Below are 20926 nucleotides of genomic sequence, written 5' to 3'. Positions count from 1 at the left end.
GCAGTGATTGACTTACATTCGACTTTGCATAAAATCGAGAGAAATGGCAAATACCAGAGAAACAATGCTTCTGGGCGAAGCTCTGAGAAAAGCCGTCATGGACGAGGTGATTCCAGGAGAGTTAACCCTGGCAAAAAATCTGGCCACTAGCGGCAAGCTTAACTCATATGGTATAGCAGTATCAAGCAGTAATGCAGCCTGTATCACCAGTACTCTGACAACAACTCACAGTCCAATATATACCAACACTACATCATCACCCAGCATATGCAGTGGCATGTGCTCAACGCCTATGCCTCCTAAAGCATTAAGCACTTCTATAGACTTCCCCCCTCTACCGGATTCACCCAGATGGCAAAAAATCCAGAGCCAGAAGAGGAAGGGGTCATCGAACTCACCAATAAGTCAACGAAAACGTGCCGATATTAGAAATTTAGAACCCAGTGACCCTGTGTCAGCAAACAGGTTCGAAACACTATCAGTTGATGACGATGAGATGGACTGCAATAGTGTGGACGAACCATCGACTAGCGCTGCAGCAGCGGCTTACCGTTCTCACACCGCTTCTAAGGCTAAAGACAGCAATGCACATAACAAGAACGCAAACGTACAAAGTAAAACTGATTCATCTACGGTAAAATCTGCTTCTACTGGTAGTCCAAAACCACCACCAATCGTTCTTATGGACGTGACAAACGTGAACGAACTTCTTATCGCTATCGAGGAAGTTACAAATCTTGAAAATGTTGAAATCAAATCCTCTGTGGGCTCCACTCACAGAATCTACACCAAAGACGCAAACACCTACAGGGCTGTAGTACGACAACTAAGTTCCCTGAAAATTGAATTCCATTGCTATCAATTGAAAGACGAGAAACCATTCAGAGTTGTTGTGCGAGGATTACACCATTCACAGCTCCATCATAAAATCAAAGAGGAATTACTCAGACAGGGGCATAAAGTTCTATCAATATATAACCCAAAAAGCAACAAGAGCGGTGAACAGATGAACCTCTTCTTCATTAATGTAGAAAAGAATCTAAATAACAAAGATATACTCCAACTACGATCTCTATGTCGCCAACGCGTCCGTTTTGAAGTAGCCAGAAAAGCACAAGACATAGTGCAATGTCGGAGATGCCAATCGTTTGGTCATACTGCAAGATATTGCTACAGACCTTTTATCTGTGTCTCTTGCGGTGACTACCATAAATCATCAGATTGTCCCAGAAGCAAAGAAGCACCAGCAACTTGCACTCACTGTGGTGAAAATCACCCAGCTAACTTCCGTGGCTGCAAATCCTATCAAAAATTGCTCAAAATGAACGAAAATGTACAGAAAACCCCAAAAGTGAGCATAAACAATAACTCTACACCCAAACATTATGAAAATGGAGTTTCTTATGCTCAAATAGCCAGAAATGCAAATCCAATCACGGAAAAACAAAACAAACGACCAGGAAACCTAACAAATAGGCTACAGGACGCCATTCAACAGCAACATCACTACGGTGCAAAAAATCATGCGCACTTTTTCCCAGATGTGTCACAACAGCAAAATGCACAAGAATCTAAACTAGAAATGGCAGTTGCATCGCTCTCAAAAGCTATCGAGGGTCTATACGCCATGCAAGCCCAGATGCTGAAGATGCTGGTTGCAATTAACGCGCAACTTACACAATGTCCCAAATAAAAATTCTCACCTGGAACACGCGAGGTGCTGCCGGCAAAATGACGGAAATCGGCCACCTTGCGGAGAGAGAGAATATTGACATTCTCCTTCTCACTGAAACGAAGACATCCAACCTTCAACTATTTGGATATGAAGTCTACACTTCAAATCTACCTGACGGCAGCCACAGGGGTGGAGCTGCAATCCTGGTTAACAAAAAGATCAATCACTTTCCCATCGAGCCAATCGTCCATGCTAAAGTCCAAATCGTGGGTGCCAGAATCCAAACATGTATAGGACAAATATTCATCGGATCAATCTATTGCCCTCCGAACTTCAGCTGGACTCAATCAGAATTTGATGACATATTCGCTAACTTCAACTTCCCAAGATCATTTATCAGCGGAGACTGGAACGCCAAACATCCATGGTGGGGTTCTGCGATCACCTGTCACCGAGGTAACTTACTTGCCGCAAGCGCCATCTCAATTAACGCCAACATCCTGGCGACTGGAGCACCAACATACTATCCAAGCGCAGTAAATCGAAGACCATCCTGTTTAGACTTTGCAATTTATCGCAACATTCCACACGACAAGCTAAGCATCAGAGACAGCTGGGACCTTGAATCGGACCACCTATCTCTCATCACTACATTAAAAACAGAAGCCATACAATGCACTCAACGTAGACAACTTCTTAGCAAACACACAAATGTAGCTGTTTTCAAGGAAGAACTATGTAGATCGATACGCCTTAACATTGAGCTCAACTCTGCTGCTGAGATTGACGACGCTGTAGACCTCTTCACTACCAACGTGACAAATGCGGCGAGGAGTGCAAACGTGTACACTGCAAACAATCATGGCAGAGCCCTCATACGCCACTCGAATAGAATTGACCCAAACATTGCAGAGATTCTAGTCCGTAAGAGAGCACTGAGAAGACGTTATATTCGAACGCACAGTCCTGAGGATAAAGCTCAATGGCATAGATGCGCCAGAGAGCTTCACGTTGCCATGGCTGAATTGAAAAATGCGCAATTCGAACATATGCTGACCAATATGGACTATTCTAATGATTCCATTTTTAATATGTGGTCCTTTACCAAAAAAGTAAAAAGAATGCCACAGAAAGTTACGCCTCTGAAGAACAGCAATGGTAACTGGTGTCGCTCCTTAGAAGAGCAAGTACAAACATTTGCGGAACACCTTGGCGACAGATTCACTGCGTTTAATTTCGCATCCGAGGAGGATATCAACAGAATAAACGAAATACTACAGCGCCCTTTCCAGATGTCACCTCCAATAAGACATATCCGTCTGGAAGAAGTCTCAAACATGATACGTACCCTCAAAAGTCGAAAGGCGCCAGGTCATGACCTAATAAGCAACGCAGTACTTAAAATCCTTCCCAAGAGAGCACTATTACTTATCACATTGATATTCAATGCGATACTTAGAGTGCAATACTTTCCCAAAAAATGGAAGAGTGCTAGAATCAGTATGATTCTAAAGCCAGGGAAACCGGAACAGGATCCATGCTCCTACCGGCCTATCAGCCTCCTGCCCTCTTTATCGAAGGTAATGGAAAGGCTGATAGCTTCCCGACTTATAATACACCTAGAAGACAATGATACTATCCCAATGCACCAATTCGGATTCAGAGCCGGCCACAGTACGATTGAGCAATTGCACCGTGTAGTCAATCACATCCTGAAGGCCTACGACAATAAAGAATACTGCAACGGCATCTTTCTTGACATACAACAGGCATTTGATAGAGTTTGGATCCCGGGACTACTAGCCAAAGTCAAAACAGCGCTGCCAGCCAACCTGTTTGAGCTCATCAGATCGTTTCTCACAAACAGAGATTTTTGCGTCCAGTCCAGAGACGCAATCTCTGCAAATGTTGCCATTACAGCTGGCGTTCCCCAAGGAAGCGTCTTAGGACCGCTACTGTACTCCATCTTTACAGCAGACATCCCCAAGCCAAGCTATGAAGAAATGACCTACGACAACAGCAAAATGCTGCTGGCCAGCTTCGCTGACGACGTCTGCTTTCTCAGCTCCTCGAACAGTGAGACCGAGTCTTCACAAACGCTGCAAACCTACCTCAACGAATTCGAGAAATGGGCCACGGCGAACAATATCAAAATCAACGAAAGCAAATGCGTAAACGTTTGCTTTACGTTACGCCGAAAAACAACTCCGGTGGTCCACATTAATAATGTGGACATAGAGCAAGCGACTAAGGCGAAATACCTAGGCCTCACACTGGACAAACGCCTAACCTTCCGAGAACATATTGCCAGAGTCGTCAAAATGTGCAACCTAAAGCGGAACCAATTATTCTGGATGCTAAACAAGAAAAGCAAATTATCTCTAAGATGCAAGCGGCACATTTATCAACAAATCATCGCACCAACTTGGAGATATGGAATCCAAATTTGGGGAGTGGCGGCTGCGTCCCACCGAAAACGTTTCCAAACCGTCCAGAACAAAACATTAAGACAAATCACTGGCTGTGAGTGGTTCGTTAGCGGCCAAACGCTTCACAATGACCTAAACCTGAGTCTTGTTGAAGACCAAATATCGTTCTTCTCAAGCAGGTACAACGACCGTCTAACTGCCCACCGTAATCGTCTAGCCCGGAGATTACAGGGGGCTATCCCAATTCGCAGGCTCAAAAGAAGACATTTTGGGCTGCTCCTAAGAGACTAATATGAATATATTATTTACTTGAAACTAGTCGTAATTTGAGCTACTCCTATATACCAAGTTGAAAACTAATTATAATTTATAATTAAGAGATTATTTACTTAAGAAAACATTTAGGTTAAAGGCTTTAATTAGATCTGTTCCTGGATTATATTAAATAAAGATGTTAATTAAATAAAAAAAAAAAAAAAAAAAGGCCAGGCTGAAGTTAATCTCAGCTTAATCTACAAATTGCTTTCTGATTTGAAAGGCTATTCGAAAGAGGGTAAGTGCTATGGAACATCATATCGAACTCACGGTTCAGATTTTATAAAAATATAGTTAGTCCTTACAAGTTTTCCCAAAAATGTTATTCTTAGATGGATTAAGTAACTATAAGTGTTTATAAAAACTAAATAAATAAGATAAAATACCCTTTTTTAAGATTAAAAAAAAGGGATTTATAAGTACAGTTCTTTAAATATATTTTGAAATACATCTAGTTCCATTAAATCTTCCTAAAAAATATTTTTTTTAAGCTTTTGAAACCTCAGAGTTTTTACGAAAGTATTTCAAAATGGTTTTGAAAAACCTGAGAGTATGCATTTCAGAATAAGTCACTGTGGGATTTATTTGTTATTTTTATTTTTTAGATTAAAAATTAATTTTCTATTTTGAAACTTTTGTCACCTTGCCCCACAGCAATTAAAAAGAAATTGTAGTAATTTTTAAAATTTAATTTGCACTTTTCTCTTTGGGGAACGAAAATGTTGATTCAATTTCACTTGATTAAGCCGCCGGCTTTTCGGCGACTTAACGCTGTTGCCGTCTCTTTTCGTGCTCCACACCCCATCTCTTTCCTTCTTCTTGGACTGCATTTCGCTGTCCTTTTCGGGCCGTAAGTAATGAAATGCTTTAAATATTAAAACCAATTTCCGCGACAACATACGCGTGTTATGACGCTTGTTACCCGGACTTTTGCTGGCCAGTGTTTTTCTTGTTGTTGAGCCACCGAAAAGGGAAGCAGCTGACATATTTCCATGGCCCTTGGTCCATGGTGTCCTCGCACAGGGCCTGTGTCCTGGTAAACTTTTGCAATTAATCAAGATAGGCCGGCCGTCGGAATGAACATCGCAATTTACATGGCTCCAACATATGGCCGACTCTCTGTCCCTCACACGGGATCATTTCCCACTCCCCCCCCCCCCCCCCCCCCTGATGCCACGCCCCCTCTCCGGGGAAATCCCTAGGTGTGCGTGTATTTGTGTGGGCGACAAAGATTAATAATAATAACTGCGACTAGCCCAGCGGTTGGTCAGCAAGTGGCATAATCATGATTTATGACATGCAATTAATAAGCGACATGGTCAGGGGGCGGCGAGGGCGGCCAGGGGGCTTGGCAGTCCGGCAACAAGGCGTTGAGCCTCCAATTGAAAGCTGTTGACAATGGCGTTTCCAACAACCCACCCGCAAGCCCATTTTGTCACCTGAGCACCGCGTTTTCAGGTCTCCACAACTGCAATTATTTTAAGCACGCACTTTGATGGTTGCTTTTGCGGTTTTTAATCAAATAGTGCAAAAAGTACACTTTTCAGCAGGTCAATCCGGGAATTATTGGCAGTGAATGAAATCCATCAGGGGAAATTTATAAACGATTTTTTCAAAGCACAGAAATTAGTTAATAGTTTCAGACAAATAAAAATTCAATTTCATAAAAAGTTTTTTGTTTTATAAAATATTTTTTTCATATAATATTTTTTTCATATATAAAAGCTACGCATTTAGCATTGAAAAACGTATACGTTTCATATATACACTGGTATATTATAAATGGATTTTCTCAACTCAATTAAGTGCACCTAACTTTAAACAAAAACGACAGCTTTTTTCCACTCATTTTACTCAATCGACATTGTTGAACCCGTACAAATTGGCTTATCGCCAGCCATGTTGTCCAGTGTAATTAACCGCAATGTCCGTTATAGTAATTAAAAAGTTATTTTTTGGGTTTTCACGCCTCTACAAACAATGCAGGCTCACACACCCAAACACACGCCCACAGAGCTACGGAAATAAATGCTCACAATAAACATTAAAGGCCACAAAATTGCATTTGTTAATTGCGTCGAGGCTAAAAGTGAATTCCGTCTCCCTGCGAGGGAGTCCTTTCCGGTATTATAATACCCGTAGCGCAGGCTCTCTTTTGTTGCTCGCGAAGCTAATTAAAATAAATGTCATTTGGTCCAGGGCTGTCAATAGTCGAATGGCCAAATGCTGTTGGCCCTGCGGACATCGCGTTGATTTTGCACTTCATTTGCTAAACAAAATTGTGGAAATTGTGCAGGGGAGAGGTTTGGGGAAAACCGGGTGGGCGTACTGTTGCAGAAATAATTACTTTGTAATGCAAATTGTAAATTGTGAATTGTTGTGTGCGTGTGCAGCAGTGGAAATGCAATTACTTCAGTCCTGTGTAATTGTTTGCAATTGCATTATGAGAAGCATACTTTTCGGCAGCACTGTGTGTGAGCGTCTGTTCCATGGATGGCATTAAACTTTTATTGTTGGCAGTTTGTGTTGGAAAAACACAAATACGAATGCAAAGTGCCTAACTGAAATAAACAGGCAAGCTTCGGGCTGTACAGTTGTTAACCCGGAAACTGTCTCAAATAAATGCAATTTATTCGCCTCTGGAGTTTTACGGGGAAACACAAAATTTGCATTCATTTTTAATTGGCCACTTCTGGTTAAGTTATGCAGCAGGAATTTCTTTAAACAATTGCTATGTATGAAGTGAAGGAATGTAGAATGAATAATTATTTTGTTATTTTTGATACCTTCAATTGTCAGAGGTAGCAAATAAAGGTGTCTAAAAGAAGGCAAGAATATTTTAAATATGCGATGAAAACGATGGAATTCTAGTGATTTCCTTGGCTATATTATAACAATACCATCGAATTTCAGAAATATCTAATAAAGGTGTCAAAAGTGTGCAAGAATATTTTTAAAATATGAAGGTTGCCTTTTAAATTTCATAGCATACTTTTGGACAGTTCTAAAATGGTTTTTAGACATTAGGAATTTTTGTGGCTAAATTATATCTTTTAATTCAGACATATTGGTTCTGAGAAGCAAGTCACTACATTTCATCATCACACTGTGCCTCACACATCAGTGTCAGTTTTGTTCGGCGACTCATCAGGGGAGTTTTATGTATAAACTTGAATTTGCCAGTTCATGCATCCCCTAGGACTCAATCACGTCCACACATAAGCAGTTACATTCGCACACCTCTCGCCAGACCGCATAAATTTAAATTAGGCCCGAAACCCAGAAAAGGCAACGAGCGATAAGCCCCGGCCGAGATCTTCGTGCCAGACAAAACCCACAATTAGAACTAGTTCCCATTTGTCATTAGCAATATTGTTTTAGGCGAACGTCAGGACACAAAGCCCTGGGCGAGAAGGTGTTATTAAGACGGCAGACATTTCCGCCTCGCCCTCGCATGGGATCTGATTTATTTAGCATATCAACCGGCAGAATGGGAGGCCATGATATGCCCTCTGATTATCTACGTTTGGGAATTTTCCCCGACTCGTCGACTCACTTGATTTCTTCTACATCACCACAGCTTGTGTGCGTGTGTGTCAAGTTTTATGGCCCCTACGCCACCAAGAAATTCTTGATTAAAATTTCAATTTGGGCCTGGGACGAGATTAGTTTACTTGCTAAAGCAAAATGACTTTGTAGTTTATTAAAATTAATTGGCTCTGAGCAAATTTGGTGAAAATTGATGGAAATTGATCCACGCCCCCACTCTCTCGTAAGTTTAACTTTCTGGGTCATTAACTGATTTGATGGCTTTTAGCCGCAAAGAGCAGGAGAACGAACTACTTTTGGGCAGCCCGAGATAAGCGCATAGACCCGGACTTGGTCATTTCGATGATGATGAATTATGTAAGGCAATAAAACCGTATCTGATGTACATGTGTTTTATGGTCGGCTCAGATGGGTGTGGGGGTTTTTAAAATTGATTCGAAAACATGCTTGACTTACTCAATAAATTTAACTTTTTTGCGAGTACATACCTGCAAGGAAAATAAGTTTTTTAAATTAGTTGCAAATTTGTATAGGGAGGAGTATTTTTAAAAGAGGGGGAAAATAATGTAAAGTAAACCTGCTGCTGACATATGACGGCCTTGGAATCGTTTTAAAATACTGTTTTATGAAGTTTTAAAGTTAGATCTCCCCTAAAAATTGAAGTAAATTTAAAAAAAGGATAACTTTACCTAAATAACAAATCATGAAACAGAACTCAATTCAAACGATTCTGACTATCGATAATATCGAAGAATCCTTTTAATTTTCTTAAGAAAGTAAGAAATGCAAATTTAAGGTAACCAGTCGTACAAAACTGAACTCTAAATTTTACGATAAACCTTATTTTCACTTATCGATTACCTGACTCAACCGATCCTGGCTATCGATAATATCGATGAACAACCGCATGCGATCGTCGAGGATCTGGAACCCGTTCCTCGGCTGCAGCAGCAGATTCTGGACAGCTTCCCGAATGCTTCCGGGGGTTGTGCTGCAAGAACTGCTGTCATCGCTGGTGAATCCATTCTGCAACTGTTGCTGCTGCTGATGTTGCTGGTGTGGCAGCTGCTGCTGCTGATGTGTCTGATGTTGCTGCTGCAACTTCAGTTGCAACGAATGCTGTCGCAGGGCCTCCGAGCACTTGCGCAAATAGTCGTAGGAACCTTTCGATTTGTACTTATCGGCCATGGCTTGAAAACTATCCAGGATCTCATTGAAGTCGGTGATCATGGGCGCCGTCGAGGGCGTCGTGGTGGCGCTCGAGGGCGTGGTAACCGATCCCAGCGAGCTGTTCGACTTGCTCGTGACCATCTGCTGCAGTTTCGGGGAGGTGCTGTATGGCGAAGTGGTTATAACCCGCAGTTCCGTGGTCAGCGAGCTATTGCCATTGGCAGCTAGGTTCTTTAGGCTATTACTACTGGCCGAACTGGGAACGGCCTTGCTGGGACTCAGGGCCTGCAGATCCTCGCTCATGAGGCGCAGATTGTCGGAGATCTGGTGGAAACTCTCGGAGGTCACCAGCGAGTGTTCCCTTTGCTCCAGTTTGCCATTACTGCTGCCGGGTATAATGCTGCTCTTTGGTCTTCGACGAGTGGGTAGCCCGTTAGCTTGGCTGTTAGCTACTCCTGCCGCAGTGGCTCCTACTCCTCCTCCACCTGGCGTTCCGGAGGTGACATCTGGCATTTGCAAGGGTTTCGAGATGAAGGAGTCCAGTGTCTGGGAGCTTGTCATCTTGGGTTTGTCCACGTTTTCAGGTATTTTATTGGCGCGTATCGCATCGAGAAATTGTCTCAACTGATCCGAGGGCGTGGGCGTGGCCTCTGGTTCCGCTTTGGTAGTTGTTATGGGGGCGAGATCCGTCGAACCATTTCTCTTCAAGGTCGACGTGGTAGTGGGTTTTAGCACATCCTCGGGCATGTGTTGCTGGTACTCCTGTCGCATGCTGCTCCTTATGTTGTCCAGAAAGAGTCGCAATTGATTGGAGGGCGTTTGGGCCTCATTGGCCTGACTGGTGGAGAGCGAGGCCAGTGATTTGCTGACAATCTCCGGGGAAATCATATTTGGCTGGAAGTTGTTATTGCCGTTGCCGGTGGAATTACTATTATTGCAGGTTGTCGGCGTGAGCAGGTTCAGATTCGTCTGGCTTTGCTTGGCCAGCTGCTGTTGTCTTTTGAGCTCGGAAAGTAACTTGGCCTGTTCCGAGTACTTTCGCACACTTTCCGTGATGGTTCTTAGTTGCTCCGAATAGGCCCGCAGCTGGTGTTCCAAGTAGGCCTGATCTGGAGCTGGTGCCGCGTAGCTCATGGGTCGGGATTGCTCGGTTTTGGGGCCATTCTCCACCTCCTGACTGCCATGAAAACTGATGGAATGCCGCATGGTGTTCACCTGACTTGCGGCCGGACTCATTAGCATATTGTCCGCACTGCTGCTTTTCTTGGGACTCTTTTGACGGCTTAGGGTGCCATTGCTGTTGCCGTTGCCGTTGCCATTGGGGAATCGTCTTAGGGGTATGGGTGGTGCCTCGGCCAGTCCTCCATTGAAACGATCCAAGCTCCTGGGTCTCTGCTGGGCTCCATTGCCGTTGATTTGGCCATTTAAGCCCGACTGTTGCTGTTGTTGCTGCTGCTGCTGCATTGGTGGCCTGGGCGTGCTCTGCGATCTGCGTGGCACCACCGGAGCCACAGTGCCTTTCCGGTGCAGTGGAACTGGGGGAGCAGGTTGTCCGTTGGTGGGACTCTGTCTGTACTGCTGGAACAGTGCCGCATATAAGGTCTCCTTGTCGCCGCCATTGGCTGTGGCTGCGGCCGCTGTGACGGCATTGCGCAACTGTTGCTGCTGCCGCGAAAGCTGCAACAGTCGCTGCTGCTGCTGGGCGTTGTAGTCCACGAAACTGGAGGCTGGTGCCCCGCCCACGGCGATGCTATGAGGACGTTGCTTCAGACCGCGCAGTCGCGAAGGCTCCGCGTATTCGGGCATCTCATAGTTGCTCGAACTAGCAGATGTTGCCGGGGGCACATTGGATATTGCCGCGGGCACAACACTGGACAATGGTGCAACTTCCGTGGGCGATGGACTGTTCAGAAATGGATTGTTCCCCTTCAGAGCGATCGGCTGGGCAGCTCCTGGCAGTCCGGAACTGGGCAACATGCTGGTCAATTGCGGCGGCGGACCCGGAGAACTTTGCAACGCCTGCTGCTGCTGCTGCTGGGCGGTGCTACCTGGATACAGTAGCGACTCGCTGATGTGCAGGTCCAGTTCGTGGGCGTTGGGCTTTGCGTAAATGGGATTTGTGCGTGCGGGGGGCGTGGCAGCCGCTGGGTATCCTGTAATTCGGAAACCATTCATATTGCTCGTAGGCTGTTGTTGCTGCTGCTGCTGTTGGTGGTGTTGCTGCTGCTGGTGATTCTGGTGTTGCTGCTGCTGCTGCGCAATCTTGGCCGTTATTGTCGTGGTCATGGCGCATTCGTTTCCCTTGACCCGGCCATGAACTGTTCGTGAGCCAATCAAACCATCAATCAATCAATCACTGCGATGGCTGTTTTGTACTCGCTTTTTTGACATTCAATTTAATTGCACTACGAGGTGCAATTAGTGAAGATATATACTTTAAATGTACTAAATGCGTACGGGAAATACATTATTAACACTTGGTGGTTAAAACAGTAAAATGTATTACTCTGTTGAGTCAAAAGATTACTCCTATTTATAGTTTCATATTTTTGTATTTTCAATTTTATTGTTATATTACACTTATTGATTTATGCGCAACATTTCAATGTTTTGAGTATACTATAATTAATTGTGGAAAGTGTAATCAATTTCTTATCTGCAGTTATCCCCAATTCAGTTCCATTTGTCAAGTCAACCCATTATACAGCAAATAATGCCATTGAATAAATGCAGAATATATTATGCAAACAGGTTCGACATGGACTCAAGGCCGTAATATATTTTACATGATAATAATAGGCCAGCAATTTGTTCAATACAAATGCCGAAGGATTTGCATTGTACAAATGCAAATTGCCATTTCGAATTAGCCAAGTCAAATATCAGCAGACTACCTGGAGGCAGAAAAACGTCCAAATTCAACAGAATTTCACCCAAGTTGAGCAAGAATCTGCCAACAGCATATGTGGGAAAACTTAAATTTTAGTTGCTGCGGTTGCTTTGAACAAAACTATTTATGACAATGAGTGTGCGTGTGGAAAGGTCACTCCCTAACCCTTTTCCCCGCCTTTCCTCCCCCTTTCCCCACCGAAGTGTCAACAGCAGGAAAAACAATGGAATGGAAAACATTTACACGCTTTAGAGCGTAAATACGCCATAAAGGGAAATGAGCGACGACAATGATATTGGCGAGGAGGGAGTGCGGTATGTGTGGCTTAGAACTCGGCACAAACATAAATATTTAATAAAAAATGCGCATAAATTATAAAACACAAATTCGAGCTGAAATAAGAAAAGCCGGGCAAATGAATGCGGCCGAAGGGAAAAGGGCCGGGAAAGCGGAAAGGATGGCTGAAACAAGCCATGAGGGAAATACGCGCGAACATGTAACAAAATGCACATATGAATGTGGAGATAGAGCGAGATCGCACGATTGCTGGAGGGAGAGGAAAGAAGTGAGTTACATGTGCCGAGTGGGTAGATTAATTTACGTGGTGACTGTATTTGCACTGGCCGAAATTCCAAAGTTTAACCTCATCCAGGGACTCTGAGGAATTCCAGCAATTTATTTTAAAACACATATTAAATACACCATTGAACGGAGTTATATTTTTGTTCCCCATCCCCTAAATGGAAATTAATGAGTAATATTTTCCCCAAAAGTAGAATGATGTAAATTTAAGGGACTTTGTACTAAAACCCATCAATCTGTTCATTCATCACTTATTTACTTATGAAAACTATAGTGGCACTTAACTTCCAGCTGGCATTATATTAATTAATTTTGCAAAGCCTTATCCACTTTAGGGCAACTAAATAAACATTGGTCAATCCAAAGGCAAACACTGGTGTCACCTGCAGAACTCCACAAATATCAATCAATTAAAATCAAACGGCAATTTAACAATTACTCCGTCGATAACCTGCCATTAAAGTCCTTGCCTAAATGCCCCACTAGCCAGCAGGTGTTTTGTAATGCAGTGCAAATTAATTTGTTAATGTGCGAAATAATTGCGGACCGAGAGCAAACAAGGAAGGACATTTTTCGAGCTGTGTAAACAGCGAGAAGAAGAGCTGCAAGCTGCATCATGGCCCCGTGATGCACTTTGTCAACTCGTCATGCTACGTGCTCAGCTGTCTGAAGTCGGGGTCCTGTCCTGGGACTCCCAGAAAGATCCCCAATCCCCGCCCCCCATTTTGTGGTTTATGACTAGCTGGAGACACAGGGGCCGAGAGACAGAGCGGAGAAAGCCAGGGACTTCTTCACGTGGATAGTGTGTCAGTGTGCTAGGACAGCCGAGGATTCACGGGGATGAGGTGCGGATGGCGAAAGTAACTTGTATCAACACTTTAGCACATGCACGGCAAACTGAAGAGACCCACTTTGCACACACACGAGGGCACTGGCAGAAAAGGGATTTCTATTGGGACAGATAGCAATGAAAAGCTTCATTAAAAAATGAAATAAAATACTATATACTTTGTAAAAGAACAAATCAAACTGTATTTTAACTCAGAAAATAAAGTTTATCTCAACGAAAAAATAACAAGTAATTCTTAATCATTTAAAATCAGATTTATATTTAATTTATTTGTAAACTCAATATTCTAAAATAATTTTTTTCCTAATTTAAACTCAATATTCTGTTAATTGCAATCACAAATTGTCTTTAAAATCTAAAGCTAGCATTTGTCTAATTTGATTATCTAAGCTTTTTTTAAGGAATTTATTTGTGTTGGATAACTTGTGCTTTAGATGTTTCATGACTGATTTTCTCTCAGTGCAGCCCACCTGCTGACCCCCCTGGAGCAATGCACCTTGCAGCAGCACAGCACTGGGCAGGCACACAAAATGCCAGCCATCGTCTTGACATATTTGGGTTAGATTTGCCTGCTCTTGCTCATTAGGAATTCGGACTAAATTCTGGCCTGCCCCTCCTCCACACCCTGCCCTCCTCTGCTAATGAACATAACTCTAGAGGAGAAGGCTCCCAACAACGGCTGACAGACAGCAGGGAAGTTTTCGGTTTGTTTGTGTAAGTTTTAAATTAATGACAGCATATTTACTTGCGGCCCAAAAACGACGAAGAAAAGGGGACACAGTGCTGCTGCTGCTGGCTGCTGACCAGAGCAACTTGAAAATAGATTAACAAAAATTAATGTTATGCTCGGTTTCCAGTTCTGTGATGCGGAATCAGGTCCTGGTCCTGTTCCTGGGCTCTGGAAATTAAATAAGATGTCCTGTCACTGTCACGAACCCAGTGTTTGTTGTGTCTGTGTGCGAGTGTGTGGCTGATGAATCTCCCCGGCTTCCTGGGTCCTTATCTTCCCTTCTGTCTTTCGAGGAATTTGATTTAATTTGTGGCAACGAGTGTCTTGAGCTAGGGCAGAATCTCTATCTGGTTTTTGCCATCATTTGTTTGCATTGTTGTTCGTGGTTTGTTTGGAAAGCGGGTTTTTGAGTTGGCAAAGATAAATAGCCAAAAGGCAGACCTTTAAAGAAATATTCTTTAAATTACAAAGGTCCTCTTAAATTATTGCCAAAGAAATTATTTTCCCAAAAATATTTTCGCAGCAATAATTCATGTTGAAATATTTTAACTGCACTATCAATCAAATCAACTCAGTGATGGTTGAATAATTTAATTTCCAATTGTAGTAGGATTAGTGACTTGCTATAAGTATAACTATGTACAACTCTGCTATGTATATGTATAGGTAACTCTAACCTTTCGATGTAAGTGTATATTAACTAGTATTTGAATGTAACGGCTAGCTATTCAATAGTCTCTAGCATCTACAAGTATCTTCTGTGATAAAGCGACCAATCTGGCAACTCTGGTATAATGTTAAGTATCGATATTGATCGCAGCCAACTTCAAGTAATCGTATGTTAAACCCGACGCTATGTAAAACCAGGCAATTGCGAATAAGAAGTAAAAGAGAACGGTCAAGTCTAATAAAGTTATTTAATTCGTGTAACAGTTTATACTGCTATAAACTTCAGAAGTGGTCCTGACCCATAAAATGGATCTAATTGATGCACAACAATTTACGGTCGTCCAGCTCAAACGGTGGTTGGCGGCACTGAACTTGCCGACAATCGGCAATAAGGCCGAACTCGCGGCCCGACTAAACGGCGTGGACCCGTTAGTTCGTGGAACTCGCCCGGAGTCCCCAGTACCGTTGGACGCTGAAAACGAAGACTCGGCTGAGCACGTTCAGGAGTTTGATTTAGAGGATGACTTGGGAGAGCATTTCTCTGCGGAGAATGCCGACCCTAGGTCGGATCAGATTCCTGCCGTGGCCGAAGGAGTATCGTCGCTACAACAAATACGCGCTGAAATCGAAGCTGGAAGAAAGGAGCTCCAGAACATTCTTGGGCAAGTAAGAGCTGCGTCGCAAGCAGTTGCCAATGACGTCATCAGCAAGCCCGAAAACTGCAATCAAGCAGGAGGTAAGCAAGCAGTTCAATGCGAAAACTTCCAGGAAGCTGTGAGCGGAAAAATACCAAACGCTGATGGAAGTGCTCATATCGATAGCGGCACCGATATCGATGTAGGCAACGGTGTTGAGCAACGACGAATGACAGTTGTAAACAAAGAATCAGAATCGCCAAGTTTGTCACTTTCGTTTGCCAAAGAAATGATCATGGATTACGATGGATCATCTTGCGCAAACGTTTGGACCCAGCAAGTACGCAACATTGCTGAAATGTACAACTTGGATGCAGTGTGCGTAAAATTGGTGATTGTGGCTAAACTAAAAGGCATCGCCCAGCGCTGGTTGCATGCAAATGCAACGCGTATTATGGAGCCGGCAGAGAATCTGTTGGAACAGCTGATCCTAGCATTCGGCGATAAGCTGTCCAAAGCAGAGGCGCGACGCAAATTTGAGGACTTGAAGTGGCATTATGGCGAAAAGTTCGCGGTGTATTTTGAGGCAAAGACAATGCTGGCAAGCAGCATCAACATTGATCCAGACGAATTGGTTGACCAGATAGTCGAGGGAATACCAGCACAGAATTTGCGGGATCAGGCCCGGATCCAATGTTTCACAGATCCGAAGCAAATTCTCCGTGCGTTTGCTGGTATCCGTTTGGATAAGTCAAATGAGTCGGCGTCAAAGGAGTTCAACAAGAATAGGAGCAGCACCAGAGGATTCCGCTGCAGTAACTGCAACGCCAGAGGACACATCGCTAAGGATTGTCGAAAACCAGCAAGGAATCCAGGATCCTGCTATGCCTGTGGCAAGTTTGGCCACTTTGTAGCCCAATGTGAGGATAGAAAGGGAAATGCTGTAAATAAATATGTAAGGTATATTAAAATCCATTTTGACAGTCAAATTATATCTCCTATGGTTACAGCATGCATCTTAGACTCTGGCAGTCCAATTTCGTTGCTTAAAATATCTTTGTTGCCCAGGGAGGCCCAATTACATGAAGTCAAAGAACAATATTTTGGTATAAATAGAAGCCCATTACAAATCTACGGAAAAATTTTATGTTTTGTATTAAAAGGAACAATAAAATGTTACTTTAACTTAACAGTTGTCGCCAATGAGTCTATGATACATGATGTGATTTTGGGTAGAAATTTTATGCAAGCTTGTGATTTAAATTTAGATTTAAGAACTTTAAAGATGATAACTGTAGAAGATACAACCAAAATGGACACAACGATTGCCGCTAGGGATCTGTCTTTGCGCGTCGCTGAAGTAAATCATAATATTGAGTGTTTAGATGACTGTTTAACCGATAATGTTTTGGAATTGCCGACTAAAGTTTTAAAGGCAGAACACGCAGTCGTAAAAAATCATAATGATCGTAATGAAGAAACGAGTCAAACAGTTATGAGAAAAAACAGTGAAAATGTAAGTCAAACAGTTATGGGACAGAATAGTAGAAGCATAGGTCAAACAGTTATGAGACAAAATAGTGAAAATGTAAGTCAAACAGTTATGGGACAGAATAGTAGAAGCAAAGGTCAAACAGTTATGAGACAAAATAGTGAAAATGTAAGTCAAACAGTTATGGGACAGAACAGTAGAAGCAAAGGTCAAACAGTTATGAGACAAAATAGTGAAAATGTAAGTCAAACAGTTATGGGACAGAATAGTACAGGCAGAGGTCAAACAGTTACAAGGCAAAATAACGAAGATATTGATCAGACAGTTATGAGATTTAACGGTGAAACAACTGAATTTACAAATGCAAAGCAATACAGTCAAAATATACAGAAAACGGTTATTAAAGAACCAACGACTACAGGTACAAATGGGCAACTGGAAATTGAAAATTTTGAAACCGAAATACTTAATATCGACTTTACAAGCAGCGAAACTATAGATTTTAACTGGGACAAAAGCACTACCTATGAAATACAATGTCGTTTCTTAAAAATACTGGAAAACAGTTATGTGAAAGCAACTAGACCTGAAAAACCAATGATTAGAGCAGAAATGAAACTATGTCTAGATAATGCAAAACCTTTCAGTTGCAGTCCTCGACGATTATCATATACAGAAAAGGACAAGCTTCAAAAATTACTAGACGAATATTTGAAAAGTGAGATAATAAGACCAAGCGAATCAGAATTTGCATCTCCGATAGTATTAGTGAAGAAAAAAACAGGTGAGATTAGATTATGCATTGATTATAGGAAACTGAACAAAGCACTGCTGAAAGACAATTACCCTCTGCCACACATAGATGATCTATTAGATAAATTAGTTGACAAAAAAGTATTCTCAAAGTTAGATCTTAAAAATGGATATTTTCATGTTTTTGTTGATAAGGAATCTGTAAAATATACTTCATTCGTAACACCACTAGGACAATTCGAGTTTTTAAGAATGCCAATGGGTATCAAAAATGCACCAGCTGTTTTTCAACGCTTTGTTAATAAAATCTTCGATGATATGATCAGAGAAAGCAAAGTAGTAGTGTATATGGATGATATAATGGTCGCCAGCAAAGATATTAATGAACATTTAGAAACATTAGATGAAATCTTTAAAAGGCTTACACAGAACAGATTAGAACTTAGAATGGATAAATGTGAGTTTTTGAAAGCAAATATAAAGTATTTGGGATTTTTGATTTCTGAGAATGGCATTAGGGCAGATGATAAGGGCATTGAAGCCGTAAAAAATTTTCCAGTTCCCACGAAGGTTCAGGCAGTGCAAAGTTTTTTGGGACTTTCTTCATATTTTCGAAGGTTTATAAAAGATTTCTCTACAATAGCAAAACCTTTGTATGACTTGTTAAAGAAGGACAAACCATTTCAATTTGGTGAAGAAGAGATGAGTTGTTTTCTCACGTTAAAGGAAAAACTTATTGAGTCACCAGTACTGGCGTTATATAATCACAAGGACGATACGGAATTACATTGTGACGCAAGCGCTCTAGGATTTGGTGCTGTACTGTTGCAGAGGAAAGATGATGGCAAGTTACATCCTGTGTTCTATTTCTCTAAGCGTACTACAGCAGATGAGGCTAAGTTACATAGTTTTGAGCTCGAGACTTTGGCGGTTATCTATGCTCTTCGTAGATTTAGGATATATTTGCAAGGGAAACATGTAAAATTGGTAACCGACTGTATTGCACTTAAGTTAACACTCCATAAAGCAGAACTTAACCCGAAGATATCAAGATGGGCTTTGGAGATGGAAAACTATGATCTTGAAATATGTCACAGAGCGGGAAATAAAATGCAGCATGTGGATGCTCTCAGCAGGTACAATAATATTCTAATAGTGGAAACCAACAGCTTTGAGGAAAATTTAGTCATCTGTCAAGGAAAGGATTTAAAAATTAAGAAGCTTAAAACGATTTTAGAGAAGGCAGAACTTAAATTATTTGAAATGAGAAATGGGGTAGTGTACAGAAAAGCAAATGACGATAGGATACTATTCTATGTGCCAGAAGAAATGGAAGATCAGGTACTATATAAATACCACAACGAAATAGGACATATAGGAAGAGATAAAATGATGGACATAATTTCAAAAACTTATTGGTTTCCAAATTTAAAAGAAAAGTGCGTTGCACATATAGAAAATTGTTTAAAGTGTGTAGCGTTTTCACCAAAATCAGGTAAAGGAGAAGGTTTTTTGCACAGTATTCCCAAAGGAAACAAACCATTCGAGTTAATACACATTGACCATTATGGTCCAGTAGACTCGTCAAGAGCAAAAAAACACATTTTTGTGGTAGTTGACGGATTCACAAAGTTTGTAAGACTTTATTCAACTAAATCAACAAGCACTAGGGAGGTTATAACGGCATTGAAAGATTACTTTAGGGCCTATAGTAGGCCAAAATGCATAATTTCAGACCGGGGTAGTTGTTTTACATCTAAAGACTTCGAAGAATTCTTGGAAGAATATAATGTGAAGCACATCAAGATAGCCACAGGCTCACCACAAGCCAATGGTCAAGTTGAAAGGATTAACAGGAGCCTTGGACCAATGATAGCAAAATTAGTTGATCAAAGTAAAGGTGTATACTGGGACAATGTTATAGATAAAATAGAACATGCTTTAAATAATACGTTGCACAGAAGTATAAGACAACTTCCGAGTAAAATGCTGTTTGGAGTAGAACAAAAAGGAAAGATTGTGGATGAACTTAAGGAAAAGCTAGAGGACATAAATGAAAATAAGAAATTAGATAGTTTAACAAAGATAAGGAAAAAAGCTGAGGCCCACCAAAAGCAAGTTCAAGATTATAATGAAAAATTGTATAACAAAAGTCGAGTAAAGGCTAGAAATTATAAAAAAGGAGACTATGTAATGGTGAAAAATTTTGACTCGACTGTTGGAACTGCTAGGAAACTGATTCCCAAACATAAAGGACCATATGTGATTGCAAAAGCGATGCGCAATGACAGATTCTTATTAAAAGACGTCGAAGGTTTTCAAGTAGCACGTAGTCCTTATTTAGGTGTTTGGAGTGCGCAAAATTTAAGACATTGGATAAAAACTAAAAAAGCTAAAAAACAGAAATAAAAATGTACCCCATAACGAGAAAATACCACTTAAGTATCTATATATTGTAAAGATAAAATAGGCATAAATTTTAAGTCAATATGTCTTGATCAGGTGATCAACCAGTCAGGATGGCCGAATTGTAGTAGGATTAGTGACTTGCTATAAGTATAACTATGTACAACTCTGCTATGTATATGTATAGGTAACTCTAACCTTTCGATGTAAGTGTATATTAACTAGTATTTGAATGTAACGGCTAGCTATTCAATAGTCTCTAGCATCTACAAGTATCTTCTGTGATAAAGCGACCAATCTGGCAACTCTGGTATAATGTTAAGTATCGATATTGATCGCAGCCAACTTCAAGTAATCGTATGTTAAACCCGACGCTATGTAAAACCAGGCAATTGCGAATAAGAAGTAAAAGAGAACGGTCAAGTCTAATAAAGTTATTTAATTCGTGTAACAGTTTATACTGCTATACAATTAGCCAGCGGTAACCGCATCTTTCGCTAATAAAACTCACCGTAAATTAATTAAAAGACAACAAGCTACCCAGCAGACACATGCTGATGAGAAAACCCCATTCAATAATTTTCAATTAGTGCTGAAACCTAATCAAACTAGCAGCAGCAGCAAAATCTGACCGCAAGGCGGTTACCAGATGAAAAAGGATAATTTCAGCGGTAAGGGGGGAGCAAAGCGGAGTGTAAACCAAATCCGAAAAGCTGGGCAAAACTTTCGTTTAGAGGAAAACAGATCGACTAAGTGGAAAAACCGAGAAAAAACCAAAGGA

The 20926-nt window shown here is 41.6% G+C and overlaps 2 protein-coding genes across 20 annotated transcripts in view; one reads left to right on the top strand and one right to left on the bottom strand.

The window, feature by feature from the left end:
* Window positions 1-20926, bottom strand: part of LOC108031361 (dystrophin) — a 152979-nt gene that overhangs the window by 67292 nt on the left and 64761 nt on the right. Inside the window, exon 22 of one of the 19 annotated variants that reach the window (XM_050888840.1) lies at window positions 8406-8456. The exons of the other annotated variants lie outside the window; for them this stretch is intronic. Coding sequence (XP_050744797.1) covers window positions 8421-8456 — 36 coding nt within the window. The 3' untranslated portion in view covers window positions 8406-8420. Of the gene's footprint in view, window positions 1-8405; window positions 8457-20926 lie in introns of those variants that run through there. 19 annotated transcript variants of the gene reach the window in all.
* Window positions 15734-16684, top strand: LOC127011554 (uncharacterized). The gene is made up of 2 exons (XM_050888841.1): window positions 15734-16449; window positions 16505-16684. Exons 1-2 carry the CDS (start codon window positions 15784-15786, stop codon window positions 16514-16516), a joined length of 678 nt encoding a protein of 225 aa, XP_050744798.1. The 5' UTR covers window positions 15734-15783; the 3' UTR covers window positions 16517-16684.

The sequence above is a fragment of the Drosophila biarmipes genome, chromosome 3R (assembly GCF_025231255.1).
Source record: "Drosophila biarmipes strain raj3 chromosome 3R, RU_DBia_V1.1, whole genome shotgun sequence".
Lineage (NCBI taxonomy): Eukaryota > Metazoa > Arthropoda > Insecta > Diptera > Drosophilidae > Drosophila > Drosophila biarmipes.
The sequence above is the reverse complement of the archived record's forward strand: the minus strand, read 5'-3'. Positions and strand labels throughout refer to the sequence as shown.